The 13831-nt window shown below is 64.8% G+C and overlaps 2 protein-coding genes and 2 non-coding genes across 4 annotated transcripts; 3 read left to right on the plus strand and 1 right to left on the minus strand.

The window, feature by feature from the left end:
* Positions 1–357: 357 nt before the first annotated feature.
* Positions 358–2620, plus strand: LCN10 (lipocalin 10). Its single transcript, XM_057725296.1, has 5 exons — positions 358–468; positions 1219–1358; positions 1690–1793; positions 2089–2249; positions 2420–2620. The coding sequence occupies exons 1-5, from the start codon at positions 358–360 to the stop codon at positions 2618–2620; spliced, it is 717 nt and encodes a 238-aa protein (XP_057581279.1).
* Positions 2621–9351: 6731 nt separating this feature from the next.
* LOC130846834 (basic salivary proline-rich protein 1-like) lies at positions 9352–13194 on the minus strand. Its single transcript, XM_057725303.1, has 4 exons — positions 13113–13194; positions 12996–13051; positions 11894–11972; positions 9352–10460 (listed from the first exon to the last, which is right to left on the minus strand). The coding sequence occupies exons 1-4, from the start codon at positions 13192–13194 to the stop codon at positions 9352–9354; spliced, it is 1326 nt and encodes a 441-aa protein (XP_057581286.1).
* On the plus strand, positions 10722–10851 carry LOC130847247 (small nucleolar RNA SNORA17). Its single transcript, XR_009052031.1, has one exon. It is a non-coding gene; the product is annotated as a small nucleolar RNA SNORA17 (small nucleolar RNA).
* Positions 11928–12061, plus strand: LOC130847241 (small nucleolar RNA SNORA43). The gene has a single exon (XR_009052025.1). It is a non-coding gene; the product is annotated as a small nucleolar RNA SNORA43 (small nucleolar RNA).
* Positions 13195–13831: the final 637 nt, after the last annotated feature.

Below are 13831 nucleotides of genomic sequence, written 5' to 3' on the forward strand. Positions count from 1 at the left end.
TCAGTGACACGTTCCCTTTGCCTCCTTCCTGGGGCGGGGCCGGGCTGGGAGGCCCAGGAGCCTCCCTCCGAGGTGCAGTGGCTCCAGGGGACATGTGGTGACTGGAGGCCCGGGGGGTGACCTAGGGAACATCAGGGCCTCCGTCTCCGGGGCGTCCTGGGCCGGCAGCTGTGCCGCTCTGGGGGCCAAGGGTGGGCTGGCCCTCCGTGCCAGGGAGGGAGGGGAGGGCCCCAAGCCACCCCCACCCCGGTTGGCCCACTGGGCCGGCTTGTGGCTGCGGGTTGGCTGGACGCCCACGGCAGGGCTGGAGGGCTGGGACATTTAAGCGCGCCTGGTGGCGGCTGGGGGAGGGCGAGGATGGGGCCGGGCCGGCTGCTGCCCCTGCTGGTCCTGGTGCCGACGCTGCCCGGGGGGCCCCGGGCGCAGGAGCCGCTCCCCAGGGAGTCCCACCACCTCAACTGGGACAAGGTGCGCCTCGTGCCTTGGCCGCCTCGCCAGGCGCGGGGGCCATGGTGGGGGGGTGGCGGGCATAGGGGTCCCTGGGAATCCTTGCAGAGCCGCTGGAATCCACTGGACGGGCTGGCAGGAGGCTTAGGCACAGGCTCTGCCGGCCCCGCGGGGCAGCTGATGGCCTCTTTTGGGGACAGGCTGGGGTTTCCAAACTCAACTGACCACCTCGGGCCACATGCCGAGAACCCCAAGGAGGGGCCGGAGCGGGGTCCCCCAGACCGGCATGGCCGCGGTCGCCTAGAGGTGCCGGGTGGGGAGAGGGGAGGCAGAGAGAGCAGGGCATGTTCTGGAATAACGAGATAGCTGGCAGGTGGGAGGCTCCGGAGGGGGCGGCCATGCGCGCAGGTTGGGTAGACTGGGGGGTGCCCAGGAGGGGGCTTTGCCGCAGGGAGAGCCAGTGGGAGGGGGTGCAGGGGCCAGCGGGAAGGGAAGGGGGCCCCACGAGGCCCACGTGGGCCGGCAGCTCTGACACCCGGTGCCCAGGGCCCTGCCCTGTGCCACCTCGGGCCCCAGACCACCTGGGCACCCACCTCCAAGGCCAGGCCGGCAGCGGGGACCCCGAGGCAGGGGCCGTGCCAGCCTGGGGGTACTGGACGCAGGGTGGGCCGCAGGCGAGGGTCGCTTGTCCTGTGGGTTCTCCGGGACCGGGGGCGGGGGCCGAACCAGTGCGGCAGCCCAGACCCCAGGCCCCCAGCACCCTCTCCGCAGTTTTCAGGGTTCTGGTACATCCTGGCCATCGCCTCCGACGCCCAGGGGTTCCTGCCGGGCAGAGACAAGAGGAAGCTGGGGGCGTCCGTGGTGAAGGTTCAGCGGAGGGGCCAGCTGGAGGTGGTGCTTGCCTTTAACCAGTGAGCGGGCCAGGCCGGGGGGCCCAGCACACCCTGCGCGGACCCCTGAGCCCAGGGAGGGGAAGGGGGGCCAGGTCGGGGGGGCCAGACCTACGGGTCCGTCTGGAAACCCCACGAGGACTGTCCCCGAAACCCCAACACCCACCACGTGCTCAAAGAGCTGCATTTGGGGGAGGCCCCTACATTCCCCGGTGGGGGGGCTCAGCCGGCAGGGGGTGTTTGGAGCGCTTCCCCTGAGCTGAGGGACCGGCCCGCGTCCACGCTGGGAAGTCCCAGGATGGCAGAGCCCGGGAGGGGCTCCCTGGGCAGCTCACAGCCCGCCTCCCCCCAGGTCGCAGGGGTGCCGGGCACACGTGCTGATCCTGCGGAAAGACAGGAAGAAGGCCGTGTTCAGGAACACCTGTGCGTACCCGCTGGGCCCGCGGGAGGGCGGGGGTGGGGTGTCCAGGGCTTCCTGGCCGCCGGGACCCTGGGTCGGGCCCCCGGACCGCGCTGCCCCCAGCCGTCCTCTCCCGAGAACATGGGCGGTGGGGCCGAACGCCCAGGACGCACGGTCAGGCCACCGTGGCCCAGAGCCGACGCAGCTCATGTGTGCCAGGGGCCTGGACCGGGGGTGGGGGGGACTCTGCGGCCCTTCCAGACGCCCCCACCGTGCCGGAGGGAGGGGCCGGGGGTCGGGGGCCGCCGTCCAGGCGCAAGCCGGCGACTCTGTGCTTCCCCTCCCGTCCAGTGAAGGGGGTGGAGGGCTTCCGCGTGCTGACCACTGACTACAGCCACAGCGTGGTCTCCCTGCGCCTGGGCCGGGCCGGCCGGACCACCAAGGTGCTGCTGCTCTTCAGTGAGTCCCGCGGCCGGAGCCCCGCTGGCCGGGCGTGGGGGGCCAGGGCAGCGGTGAGGGGGTGCTGAGACGGACACCCCAGACCGATGGCCACACGATGGACACTCACCCCTCCGTCCAGGGTGCCAGCTTGCGGGGTCTGGTGGTTTGCAGGTGGCCGCCCTCTTGCCGTGTCCCCACACGGGGGTTGGGGGGGCGCTCTGGTCCCATCCCTTCCCATAAGGGCGCCGACCCCACCAGGAGGACCCCACGCTCTCGGCCTCAGCTGCCCCCATCACCCCCCAAGGTCTCCCGGGACCACCCCACTGGGGCCTCCACACGCCTTCGGGGGGCAGGAGCACGCAGCCCACGGCGGTCGGTCACGGCCCGAGGGGTGCGGCCTGGCAGGAGGGTGCAGCGGGAGGTGGGGCTGGCGACGGTGTGAGCAGAGGCTGGGTGGAGCGTGGGACCCTGGCGGTGGAGACCACGCAGGCAGGCTTGGGAGGTGCCCCCAGGGCCAAGTGGGGAGGCCCCTGCGGGGGGGTCAGAAAGGCAGCGGCGGGGGGGGCGGGCTGTCCGCACGGGTGCGGAGAGGGTGGGAGGGGCTGCTGGGGCGTCTCCACCGGGTGGGCACGTCCAGGGATGCAGCGGCGGGGACAGAGCCGAGACTGGCCAGAGGGGACGAGAGGGCCCTGCCTGGCGACCCCACCCCCCAAGCCTCTCCCCGGGCCCGCCTGGCCCACGCCTCCTGTCACCCACCGGTAGCCACTGCCCCCGAGCGCACCTTGCTCCTCTGTCCCGGAGGCTGGGGGGATTTCGGTGCTGGGGGCGGTGTGGGGGGCAGGGCGCAGCCTCACGCGGCCGTTCCTGGGGGCTCTGACGCGGCGGCCCTGCTTCCCCGCCGCAGGCAGACGCAGCACGTGCGGCTTCCCGAGCATGAGGAAGTTCATAGACGTGTGTGAGGCCTGGGAGCTCACGAGCCGTGTGACCGTTCTCCCGAAAGATGGTAACGTGTGGCCGCAGGCGCCGGGCTCGGGCCCCACGCCTGTCCCGCTGGGGAGCTGTCTCCCGTGGGGGACGGACGGGCAAGGCTGTGACGAGGGCACTTTTCAAACATCTGAAGCCATCATGAAGGCACGGCCGTGCGTGGGAGCCCGTCCCACCTCCCCGAGGCACACAGAGCACAAATGCTGCCTTGGCCAGGTCTCTGTGGTGTGGCCGGGGGCCAGGGCGGCACGGCTTTGCCCTCTGTGGTGCCCGAGGCCCCGGGGAGAGCCAGCAGCGTGTGCACGGCGACGGGGGCTCCCTCGGAGCCGCCCCCACCCTCTCATTACCTCTTTCCTCTCCCGCAGTCTCCTGTGCGCACACCATCCTGCCGTGAGCGTGAGCCGCTGTCCACCTGCTCTTCCCTTTGAGGCTCGACTTGTGGTCCCTCTAGACCCCGGGAGCGTTGTTCCAAATTGCAGGCCTTCACACGCAACTGCTCGTTGAGAGGCGTCTGGTGACCCCAGGCCATTGATAGTGTGGAACCCGGGGCCGTGGCTCCAGCCCCGCGGGGTCCTTTACAGTCACTGAGGGATGAGGGTGGGGGTGCACGCTGATGCGGGGTGGGGATGCCTAGCCAGGCCCCTTCGGCCTGTGTCCTCTGGATTACGCGGCAGAAAGATGCTGCCGGGACTCCTCTGCTGCGAGATAGACCACGGCCCGTCCCGTGTCGTGTGCCACGTGCCTTCTCTGCAGTGAGTCTCTGCCACCGTGCTCCGCGTTCCTTGACATCCTACACGTTCCCAGGAAGCTGAGCGCTTACACACCACATGTGTGTGCCGGCTGCCGGGGAGAGAGCTGCGGGCAGAAAGGCAGCGGCGGTTCTCCCATTAGGAGGGGCAGACGCTGACTTGGTCACCCAAGCACACTGTCATAGACCCTGAGGAGTGTGTCCAGAGGTGCCAAGTGCAAACCATGGCAGACCTGACTCATTCCAGGTTGGGGAAGAGGAGTCAGGGAGAACTTCTTGGAGGAAGTGACGTTTGAGCTGAGACATGAAGGGAGGTGGGAATTAAAAGCTATGGTGGCGCTGGGTGGGCGCAGGCCCTCCCTGGAAGAGGAGTCAGTCTGAAAAACCCCAGAGTGGTGGAGACGGAGGGGAGGGAGTGGGTGCAGGGATGCTTGGCAGGTGAGGTGGTGGACGGGGGAAGGCAGGGCCGAGGCTGAGCTTGGAGCAGCTCGGGGACGCCCAGATGCAGGCGTCCTGAGGGAGATGGAGTCCAGAGCAGAGGTCAAAGTGAGAGACAGACATGTTGGAGTGACAAATATTTATTTGCTGACGGAGGCTGCAGGCGTGGGTGTGCTCACCTACGGAGAGAACAAGAGGATTGACTCAGTCAGCTCCTGCTGTGGAACAAACAACCACACAAGCGTACCTTTATTTTTATTTTATTTATTTTTTTGGCCACACCATGTGGCTTGTGGGATCTTAGTTCCCCGACCAGGGATGGAACTCGGGACCAAGGCAGTGAAATCGCTGAGTTCTAACCACTGGACCGCAGGGAATTCCCGCACAAAAATGCATTCAGCTTCCTCGCCTGGGGCTCAGCTTGAGAGCGGCTGACGCAGGCTGGGCTCAGCCGTGGGGCTCAGCAGGTTTTGTCGTGGCAGTGCGGGGTCGACGGGAGGTGGGTGGACAGAGGCCAGCTCTGCTTCCCTCATCCTTCAGCTGGTGGGCTTGTCTCGTGGCCGTGATGAGGGCATGCAGGCCCAGAAGGAGCAGGGGTCCTTTGTAGGCTCAGAGCCAGCCCAGTGTCACTTCGCGCCGTCCTCTGAGTCACCGCCTGGTCCTCACTCTCGGCCACAACAGCTCACGTCAGGGGTCTTCACCCCACCTTGCATCTCAGGTCCCCTGAGTCTCCTGTAACTGGGGTGCTGGAACACAGTCTGCATGGTCTGCGTCCCGCAGGGGCTCCTCTATAGCACACCCCTTCCAGCGAAACGTCAGCATCCCTGGTGGATCGAGGGCGGGTGATGGCCTGGGTGCTCCCGTCCAGGAAGGAGGAAAGGGGGCCCCTCTTCGAGTGGGTGTCCCCGAAGCGCCGGCTCCAAGGCTTTGGTGCATTGTCCTCTTGTCTCTGTCCTCTGAGACCATTCCGTGTCACGTGTTTAGTCGCTCCGGCCACGTCTGAAGGAGGCGTCAGGACACATGCCGGGTGTGCAAGGCCCTCAGCCCATCTCCCGCCTGGAGAAGTCGCCCCACAGCAGCTGCATTCCATCTCAGCCACACGGCGCTTCCGACCCTCGGAGGGTTTTCTGTGTGTTTGACTCCAGTGTGCTCCACGTGCCCAGAGCCACACACACGTCTCCTTAGGACACGTGCCTCTTTCTCCAGGTTTGATGACTGTAATCTGGGGGCACTCAGCCTCCAGCAGCCTGGGCCCTTGTGTGGCACCTTACTTCTTCTGGAGGGCGACAGAAACACTGCACCCGGATCTGGATTCGGTCTGTACCAAGGCGCGTCTCCCTGCGGCGCTGGAACTGGACTTTTTTTCCTGTCTGTATTTTAACAGCCATGCCCTAGATTTGATCCCCCGACCAGCCTCAACCCTCCCATGGGGTTCACTCTGGGAGGAGGGGCCCCTCAGATCCTGGAGGACCCCTGCCCACCCCTCCCATGTGGGGCTTATTGCTCTGGGCATCCCCACGGGGGCACAGGTACACAGCCCCCCCCCCCCCCCCCACACACACACACACACAGAGCACAACACACACTGGCTGCCCTGCCGGGGGTCAGAGGGGAGTGTACACGGAGGTGGGGGTGGGAGGGGTGAGAAGAAGGAGGTTGGGGGCAGCTCTGCCACGGGGCAGGGATATTGACCCCCTGGCAACATGGCAACATGCCCTGGCCCATAGCATGGGGAGGGGAGAGATGCCAGGCTGATGGCAGGAGGTCTCCAGGGTGCCCAGGGGGCTGCCTGGCCTGGGCCACCCCTAGAGCTGCCTGGAGAAGACAGGGTCTCGGGTCCTGTGTCCACCACTCTGGGCACCAGGAACTGGAATAAGACCCACCCCTGCTATGGAGAGACTACAGGAGAGGAGGCCTCAGCTTACTCTCTGTAAAGTGGGTGCACAGGAGGGGAGAGCCCTAAGGTCCCAGAGGCTCATAGAGGAGTCTTTTGGCCTTGGTTCTCCATCTGTGACCCACGGGGCTCTGAGTCCCTGGAAAATGCTTCCTACAACCTGGGGTCCCTCTGAGCAGGGGGCATCCTGAGGACTTGGGGGACTGGGGACTTGGGGGTGTAGGAGGTGGCAGAGACTGGACTACTCACCAGGCACCAGGGACAAGACCCTCCTTGTTGGCGCCGGGGGGCGGGGGGTGGTTCCTCATTTGGACGTGGGTGGAGCCACTGCCCTGGTTGGGGTGAGGAGGCCTCTGGAGTGAACTGGACACCAGGACAGTGGAGGGAAGGAGGGGAGCAAGAGCGGCTCTGAGGTCCCCCTCATCACCCAGGAGCCGGCAGGTCCCGCTCCTTTGCCCCCCGGGCCCTGGCGGAAGCAGCGCCTTGAGGACCCCAAACAAAGGTCTGTGATTCGCTTTCAGGTCTCCTGCCTGGGGCTGCAGTGCCGGGGCTGACCACCGGGCGGCGGGCTGTGCCCACCCTGATCAATGGAGCAGCTGGAGCAGGGAAGGGACACCCGGGGTCATTCTGGGCGTCCCCCTGCCTCCGACCCAGCAGGCACCTTTTATCGTTAGCTTCCAGGCCCACGGTGTGACCTGCTCAGAGGAGGGAGGGGGCTCTGAGACCCTCCATTGATCGCCTAGCTACTGTGCCCCCCACACTCACCCTGAGCAGGGGCTGTGCTAGGCCTGGGGGCGGTGCTGACGTGACAGGGGGTCCCTGCCCTCCAGGAGCTCACAGCCTGGAGGGGCAGATGCACAAGGGCAGGAAAGCAAATCTACGTGAGAGAGAAGAGCAGGTGCTCTGGGGAAATGACTCCCTCCTGGAGGGAGGGCCGGGAGCCCCTGGGGTCTACAGGGCTCCGTGGTGACATTGCTGTTGTGACCAGGTGGACAAGAGCAGCCGGCCCTGCACACTCTGTGAGCTGTGAGCCGGGGGTGCGGGGGGGGAGCCCACAGGTGCAGAGACTCGGAGGCAGGAGAGAATTTGTCCAGAGAGCAGATGGGACAGGAGCCAGTGTGGATGGAGAGAGCTGGGGAGGAGAGGGGCGGGGTGCAGGGCCAGACCCGGGTCTGGAAGGACGTCCTGGTGTCTGTGCCCTGTGACAGCATTCCCGGATGTGGCGCTTTCAAGGTCAGACATTGACCGTCTTGGTGTCTGTGACCAGGATGCAGGCTCGGCTCAGCTGGGAGCCTCTGCCCCGAGGTCGCCCAGGAGGCTGGGCTGTGGTCTCAGCCGAGGCTCAGCCGGGTGGGGTCTGTCCCTGAGGTCATTCTCGGGTTACTGGTGGGATCCAGCTTGACCGAGGGTTCAGGTCTTTCCTGTCTGTGGGCCGGGACCCAATGTCGGTTCTTTGCGCTGGAGCCTCGGGGCAGCTCATCATATCTGGTCTTGCTTCTCTAGAACACTGGATCAGAGACAGAGAGACAGAGACAGGGAGAGAGAAGGAACACAGGAGGGAGGGAGGCAGGCAGGAGGCACAGACTCTTCATAAACCCGCCTTGGAAATGGGCCCCCGTCCCTTTTGCCTGATTCTATTGTTTGAACCCAGTCCCAAAGCCCATCCACCCTCAGGGGAGGGGTGACACAGGGACGTGAGGCCTGGAGGCAGGGACCCTGGGAGCCCTTGTGGGGCTGCCCGCGCACAGGCCGAGGTGAGACAGGACGGGAGGACCTGGAGGGTCGTATGTTATCCATGAAACACTCATCTATGGACTAAAGTACAGTATTTCATTTTTATTTTTTAAAGGTTTTTACTACAAGGACAATAAACATAAAATAATGAATTCTAAAGGAGGTGGTGCCCGCTCCTGCCCTCCCCCTCCGCGTGTGCCTGTGCCCCAGTGGGCAGGGAGCATTCCAGGGCGTGTGCTCTTCCAGAACCCGGCTTCCCCTGGTGGACACTCGCCTCTTCCTCTTTTGCATTTTCTGGGGCCCCGAGTCAGATTTTCTGAAGAGCCCCTACTGTGGATATTGGGTCCACTTCTGATTTTCCTCTCCCATCGCTGTGCTGAAGGGAACACCTGCGTCCATAAATCTGTTTAGAAGAAATCCCTGGAAACAGAGAGTCTTGGTCTAACGTAAACATGACTTAAACGTTGGTCACAGCTTCCAACATCCGAGGTCTCCTTGACCACTCTGAGTCTTGTTTGGGAAAGCAGGGTCCACCCTCTGGAGTTGAGACCCCAGGGAGGGGGGCAAAGATGGGGGGAGCGGGGGGTGGGGGTGAGTTTATGGGGCAAGGTTTGTGCTGGACACACAGGGAGCAGCCCTCAGAGGCTGACGTTGGGCCAGGAGCAGAGATGGTCCCCGTACGTCCCCAGCTGCCAGAGCTCCAGCTCAGGCCAGCGACCCTGCCTGGGCCTGGGGGGAGCTGTGCGTGCTGAACTGGGCTGTGGCAGTGCCAGGTGACCCTCCCCTGCCCCCCAGGAGCTGTCCAAGAAGGTGGTGCCCCACCACTGCCTGGGCTCCATCTGGTCCCGGCGGGACAAGAAGGGCAAGGAGCACCCGGCCCCCACCATCCATCCGAGCCACCGTCACCCAGTTCAACAGCGTGGCCAAGTGTGTCATCACCACCTGACTCGGGTACCGGGGGTGGCAGGGCACTGGGTCCCAGTGGCCGAGGGATGCTGTGAGAGGACCCGGGGAATCCCTCTCTAGTTTTGGAAACTTCTTGTTCTTGGAGAATTAGGTCTTTGGCTTGCCAGCTGGTCCCTCTGACTGGGACTTCGCTTCCTCCAGGCTGTTGGGTGGGTGGGCGGGTGGGTGGGGAGGGGTCCTTTCTTCCCCAACCAGCTCAGCCTGTCCCCAGGACACCAGGCCCCACGGCTGCTTCTGCCTGCACACTGCTTCAAGGGGAGGGCACCCCCCCCCCCCCCCCCCCCCCCCCCCCCCCCCCGCCCAGGGACGGGGCTGCTGCTGGGAATGCGCTCGGCTAAGTGGCCGAAGGGGCTGCCCTGGAAGGCAGGCCTGGGGCTCCGCACTCCGCCCCGAGGGCAGACGCTGCGAATCACAGCGAACCCTGCAGCATCCTCACAGGGGTGCCTGGTTGCTGACACTGGGGTGCAGCCCACATCAGCAGTGACCCGTTAGCCCGTGGGAACTCTCCGCGGAGGAACGAGTCCACGGTGGGGCCTTCGGGACCGCGCCCCAGAGGCTTCCCCAGCGGCCCCTGGCAGCCCCCGCCTGGGTCCCAGGGGGCACCTGGGAGCCGCCTCCTGAGCGGGGGCAGGCAGACCTCCCTCCCGCGGGAGAGCTGAAGGCCGGGCAGGGCCTCGGACCCCGCCTGGGGGCCAGGGCTCCAGGGGGCTGAGGCCGGGGGAGCAGCTCCGCCGAGGCCCCCCAGAAAGCGGCAGGCCCTTCTGCAGGGAACCAGGAGGCTGCCCGGCTCCAGGGCCGCGCGCGCGGCGGGGGCGGGGCTTCCTGCCGGGGCGGGGCTTCCTGCCGGGGGCGGGGCGGGCCCGGGCGGGGCCACGGACGCGGGAGGCGGGCCGGGAGGGTCCGCTAGAGGGCGCGGCGGCGGCGGCGAGCCCGGGGCGGGCGCGGGTTGGGCCTCGCGGGCCGCCGTCCGCGCTATAAAAGGCGCGGCGCGCGCTCGCTCGTCCTCTGCGGGCGATGGAGACTGGGGTGGCCGCGGTGCGTCCGAGGGGCCTCGGGGCCGGAGCCCGGGTGCCCGCCCGCCGCCGCCGCCGCCGGCTGAGCCCCGCGCCTCCGTCCTGGGTGCCGGTGGCCGGAGGCGCGCCCGGGGCGGGGGGTGAGGGACGCGGCGCGGCGGCCGTAGTTTAAAGGGTGAGCGGGCGCATGTCAGAGGCTGCGCCTTCGTCCTCGCGGCTGCGGGCGGTGGGGGTCTGCGGCCTGGGGGGCGCGCGTCGTGCTGTCTTTCAGCGGACGGCCCGTCGCTGCCCCCGGGCCCGGAGTTCCTGTGTGCGGGGCGGGGGGTGCCCGCGTGAGCCTGCGGCGGCCTCCCCGTGGAGGGGCGGCTGCGTGCGCCGCTGGTGCCTTGCTCGCCTGGGGCCGCACCGCCGCCTCCTAACCTCGTGTGCCACGCGCCGCCAAGTCGAAGAACAAGAGAGCGGGAGACGGAGGCCGGCTGGGTTTGGTGTGTAGACACGTGTAGGCCTGGGGCGCAAATGCAAAAAAGCAAAGCCTGGGTGAAGGGTCTTTGCGTGGACCCGTAAGGCTCTCACAAAGCCTGGGTTTGTTTTCTCTAGGGAGCTGGCCTGCGGGGAACTGAGGGCCTGCTGGGGTCTCGGGTGAGTTGACACAAGGGCGCTGGGACAGGCTTTCGCAAGTGGAGCGCCTCCTTTGTGAGGGCCTGAGCTCAGGGCCCGTCGAGCCACGTCCAGTGGTCAGGGAATGAAAACCTGAGTTTCATTCAACGCCCCCCTTAGAGGCGTTGCAGATGTGGCTGCCGTGTCACGTTTGTGTCATTAGGGGCGGAGAGAAGAGAGGCTTGTCCACGCCCAGTGCTCTGGCCCGTGGGCGACTGGATAGTGGATAGTCTGACACTGGACAGTGTGCCAGACTGTGGGTGTGTGGTTACCGGCCATCGGAGGCCATCGGAAGCCTGTCGTAAAAGCGCGTTACTTCTCTCCTAGCTCCTGGCTGGCCCTGGAACACGAGGTGGCCGTTGTGCGATGGAGGCAGGGGAGGAGCGGGCCGCAGGCACAGAGGTGAGCGGGTCTTGGTGAGGCTGCCTTGCTGAAGATCTGACTATCAAAGGGTGGCTCTAAAGTTGCCCTTTCCAGGGGGAGCTCGATGATACCACCTAACGATCTGAAATAACTGCACTGACTGCAGGGGGACTCTGGGTAGCTGCTCGGCCGCTTAGAAGGAACTTTATGATGGGTTGTGCCGTCAGAAACTATGACAGAGACAGTTCCCAACGCGGGTACTGGCGTATGTGAGGGTTTTCTTAAATTCCGGAGCGCCAGTTCCTGCATTGCCTTATTCAGTGTACTTCTGTGCTCCGTTGGTCCATTCGGGATCTCGCTAGTAGCTGCCCAGGAGAGGGTGCCGAGATCTCTAAGGAGGGCCCTCCTGGCTGCTCTGTGATCCCCCAAGTTCACCAGACAGCAGTCTACTGCCCGGTGCCAGCACAGGCGGTCTGTTGGGGGTCTGAAAGGTGGCAGTGGGAAGGGTAAAGGCTTGTCAGTAGTAGCCTTCACTAGTTTTCTTTATTTATTTTAAATATTTATTTGGCTGTGCCGGTTGCAGCACATGGGATCTTCATTGGGGCATCTTTTGTTGCAGCCTGTGGGCTCTTAGCTGTGGCTTGTGGGATCCAGTTCCCTGACCAGGGGTCGAACCCGGGTCCCCTGTATTGGGAGTGCGGTGTCTTAACCACTGGACCGCCAGGGAAGTCCCTTTCACTAGTTTTAAATCCTAGCAACAGTAGTGAATGGCAGCCAACTTCTCTTACACTGATTTCGGGCCAACCGCCCTTGTTATTTAATACAGGAAGGACAGTGGCTGCCAGCCTGTGAGCATAGGCGAGAACGACCAGCCAACACAGTCCAGGCCCAGGTAAGAGGGTGTGCTTTTCCCGGTACCTGCTGGGCGGGAGGGAGGGGACACTGCCCTGCAGATGCCGGACTTGCCGGCACCACGGGTGCGGCTGCCCTGCTGCACCTGTGACATTGGGGCAGAGAGGAAGCGGCTATTTCTACGCTCAGTGCTCAGAACAGTGGGCGCTAAGAATGGTTTGTAGCCGGACATCACCAAGAGCTGCCTGTGGAGCACCCTGTTTCCACACGCACTTGCGGTGGGACCTGCGTGTGGGCTTGTTGTGAGAATTAACTGAGGTGTGTGTACAAGCGTGTGGCAAGCTTTGGGGACAGTGGGATTGACCAGGAGAGGGGCTCCTTACTGGAAAGATCATTCTGTGGGTCTGTCTGGTGAGGACTTTTTAGGAATCCTTGGGCACGTGTGACGTGCATCCCTGACTGAGGGCCGCTGAGCTGGAATCAACGCCCCGTGGGGCCCCCGTGCCGTGTTCAGAGCCAGGCCCTGGGTGGGGGTGAGGGGGCCCAGAGCCACCTGGTCCACGAGTGCTCGCACTCTGAGGGCCTTTGGGACAGGGAGTCACTCGGGAAGGAAGGCCAGGCTTGCTCCTGGCAGTTGGTCCTGCTGATGAGGCAGAAGCTGGGCCCCTGTGTGGTGTCCCTCAGTGGGCCAACTGGAACCTTGCGACACGGTCATGCAGACCAGGGCTGTCCAGGCCCTCCTGCAGCGGGGGGGGGGGGGGGGGGGGGGGTGCATTTTGCTGTTTCCTGAAAAGTCTAAGTTGGAGGATTGGACCAAAGCTGTAGGTCAGTGGCTCTTGACCAGGAGCAGTTTACTCCCCCTGTCCCCTCAGGGCACGTGACAACACGTGGGGCAGGAAAGGGGTGCTGCTAGCATCTAGTGGGTGGGGCCAGGGCTGTGGCTACATGTCCTGCGGCACCCAGGACGGCACCACAGCAACACTACAGGATCCCAAATGCTCGTAGGGCCAAGGTGGACAAACCCTGCGATAGAAAGTGTGGTTTGGGGGGGATTCACGTGTTGGATTCCATTTCTCAGGTCCGTGGGCCCGGCTCGGTGCTGTGCGGCTGCTCGGTGCTCTGTGGACTAGACCTGCAAGCGTGGCTCTTGTCCCTTCAGGACAGGTACGTTGGGAGGGGCTGACAACTCCTGGACCCTCACAGCGGACACGGGTTTGCTGGAATCTGGTTGAGGGCAGTGTATAAGACCTCTGAGGGGAGACGGGGGTTCTTAGCTGATTAGCACCTGAGTGGGTGAGGGCACAGGCACTGCTGGGCTGCTGAGGGTCTGCTCTGGGGCTCAGCCACAGTGGGGGCAGGGGCGGCATCGCGTGCTGCCCCCAGATGCTGCTTTCAGGGCAGGTGCCTGTCTTCAGCTTTTCTCTTGTCAGCATCCTGCAAGGAGCATTTTCCAAGATCCTAGCCCAGCAAAATGAGTGTGAAAATTAGGAATAAACCAAGAGGTTCTCAAGCTGGGGATGGGGTGGGGCAATGCGCATGGCCCTTTAATACAAGCACATGGTGTCACCTGCAGGCGCTCTGAGGAGAGGTGAGGGTGTCCTAGGAGCTGACAGTGAAAGCCACCTCCGCCACCTCCCGTTAGTTATGTGGTGTGTTTGTAGCAAACACCCTGTGGGTCAGGGCAGCCCGGCCAGGTGGCTCTGGCTGCAGCATCTGAAGGCTTGACCGGGCCACGGTGGCACGCTTTGGCTGCTGGCAGGGGCCCAGGTCCTCAGGACATGAAGCTTGGCTTGCCCTGGAGCTAGTGTGACCCAGCCTTCCAGCCAGCCCTGATGTCCTGTGGGTGGCACGCAGCGGGTGGGAGGTGCCTGCACAGCGTGGGTCTGGTGGTTTCTTAATCCACTTCTGGGGTGAGGGGGGAAAGACCATCTTGAACTTTTGGCTCCTCTGGGCTGCTGGTGAGCAGCTGCTGGGGTTTCTGCCTGCTTTTCTCGTGTCGTGCAC

This window comes from Hippopotamus amphibius, chromosome 2 (assembly GCF_030028045.1).
Source record: "Hippopotamus amphibius kiboko isolate mHipAmp2 chromosome 2, mHipAmp2.hap2, whole genome shotgun sequence".
NCBI classification, from domain to species: Eukaryota; Metazoa; Chordata; class Mammalia; order Artiodactyla; family Hippopotamidae; genus Hippopotamus; species Hippopotamus amphibius.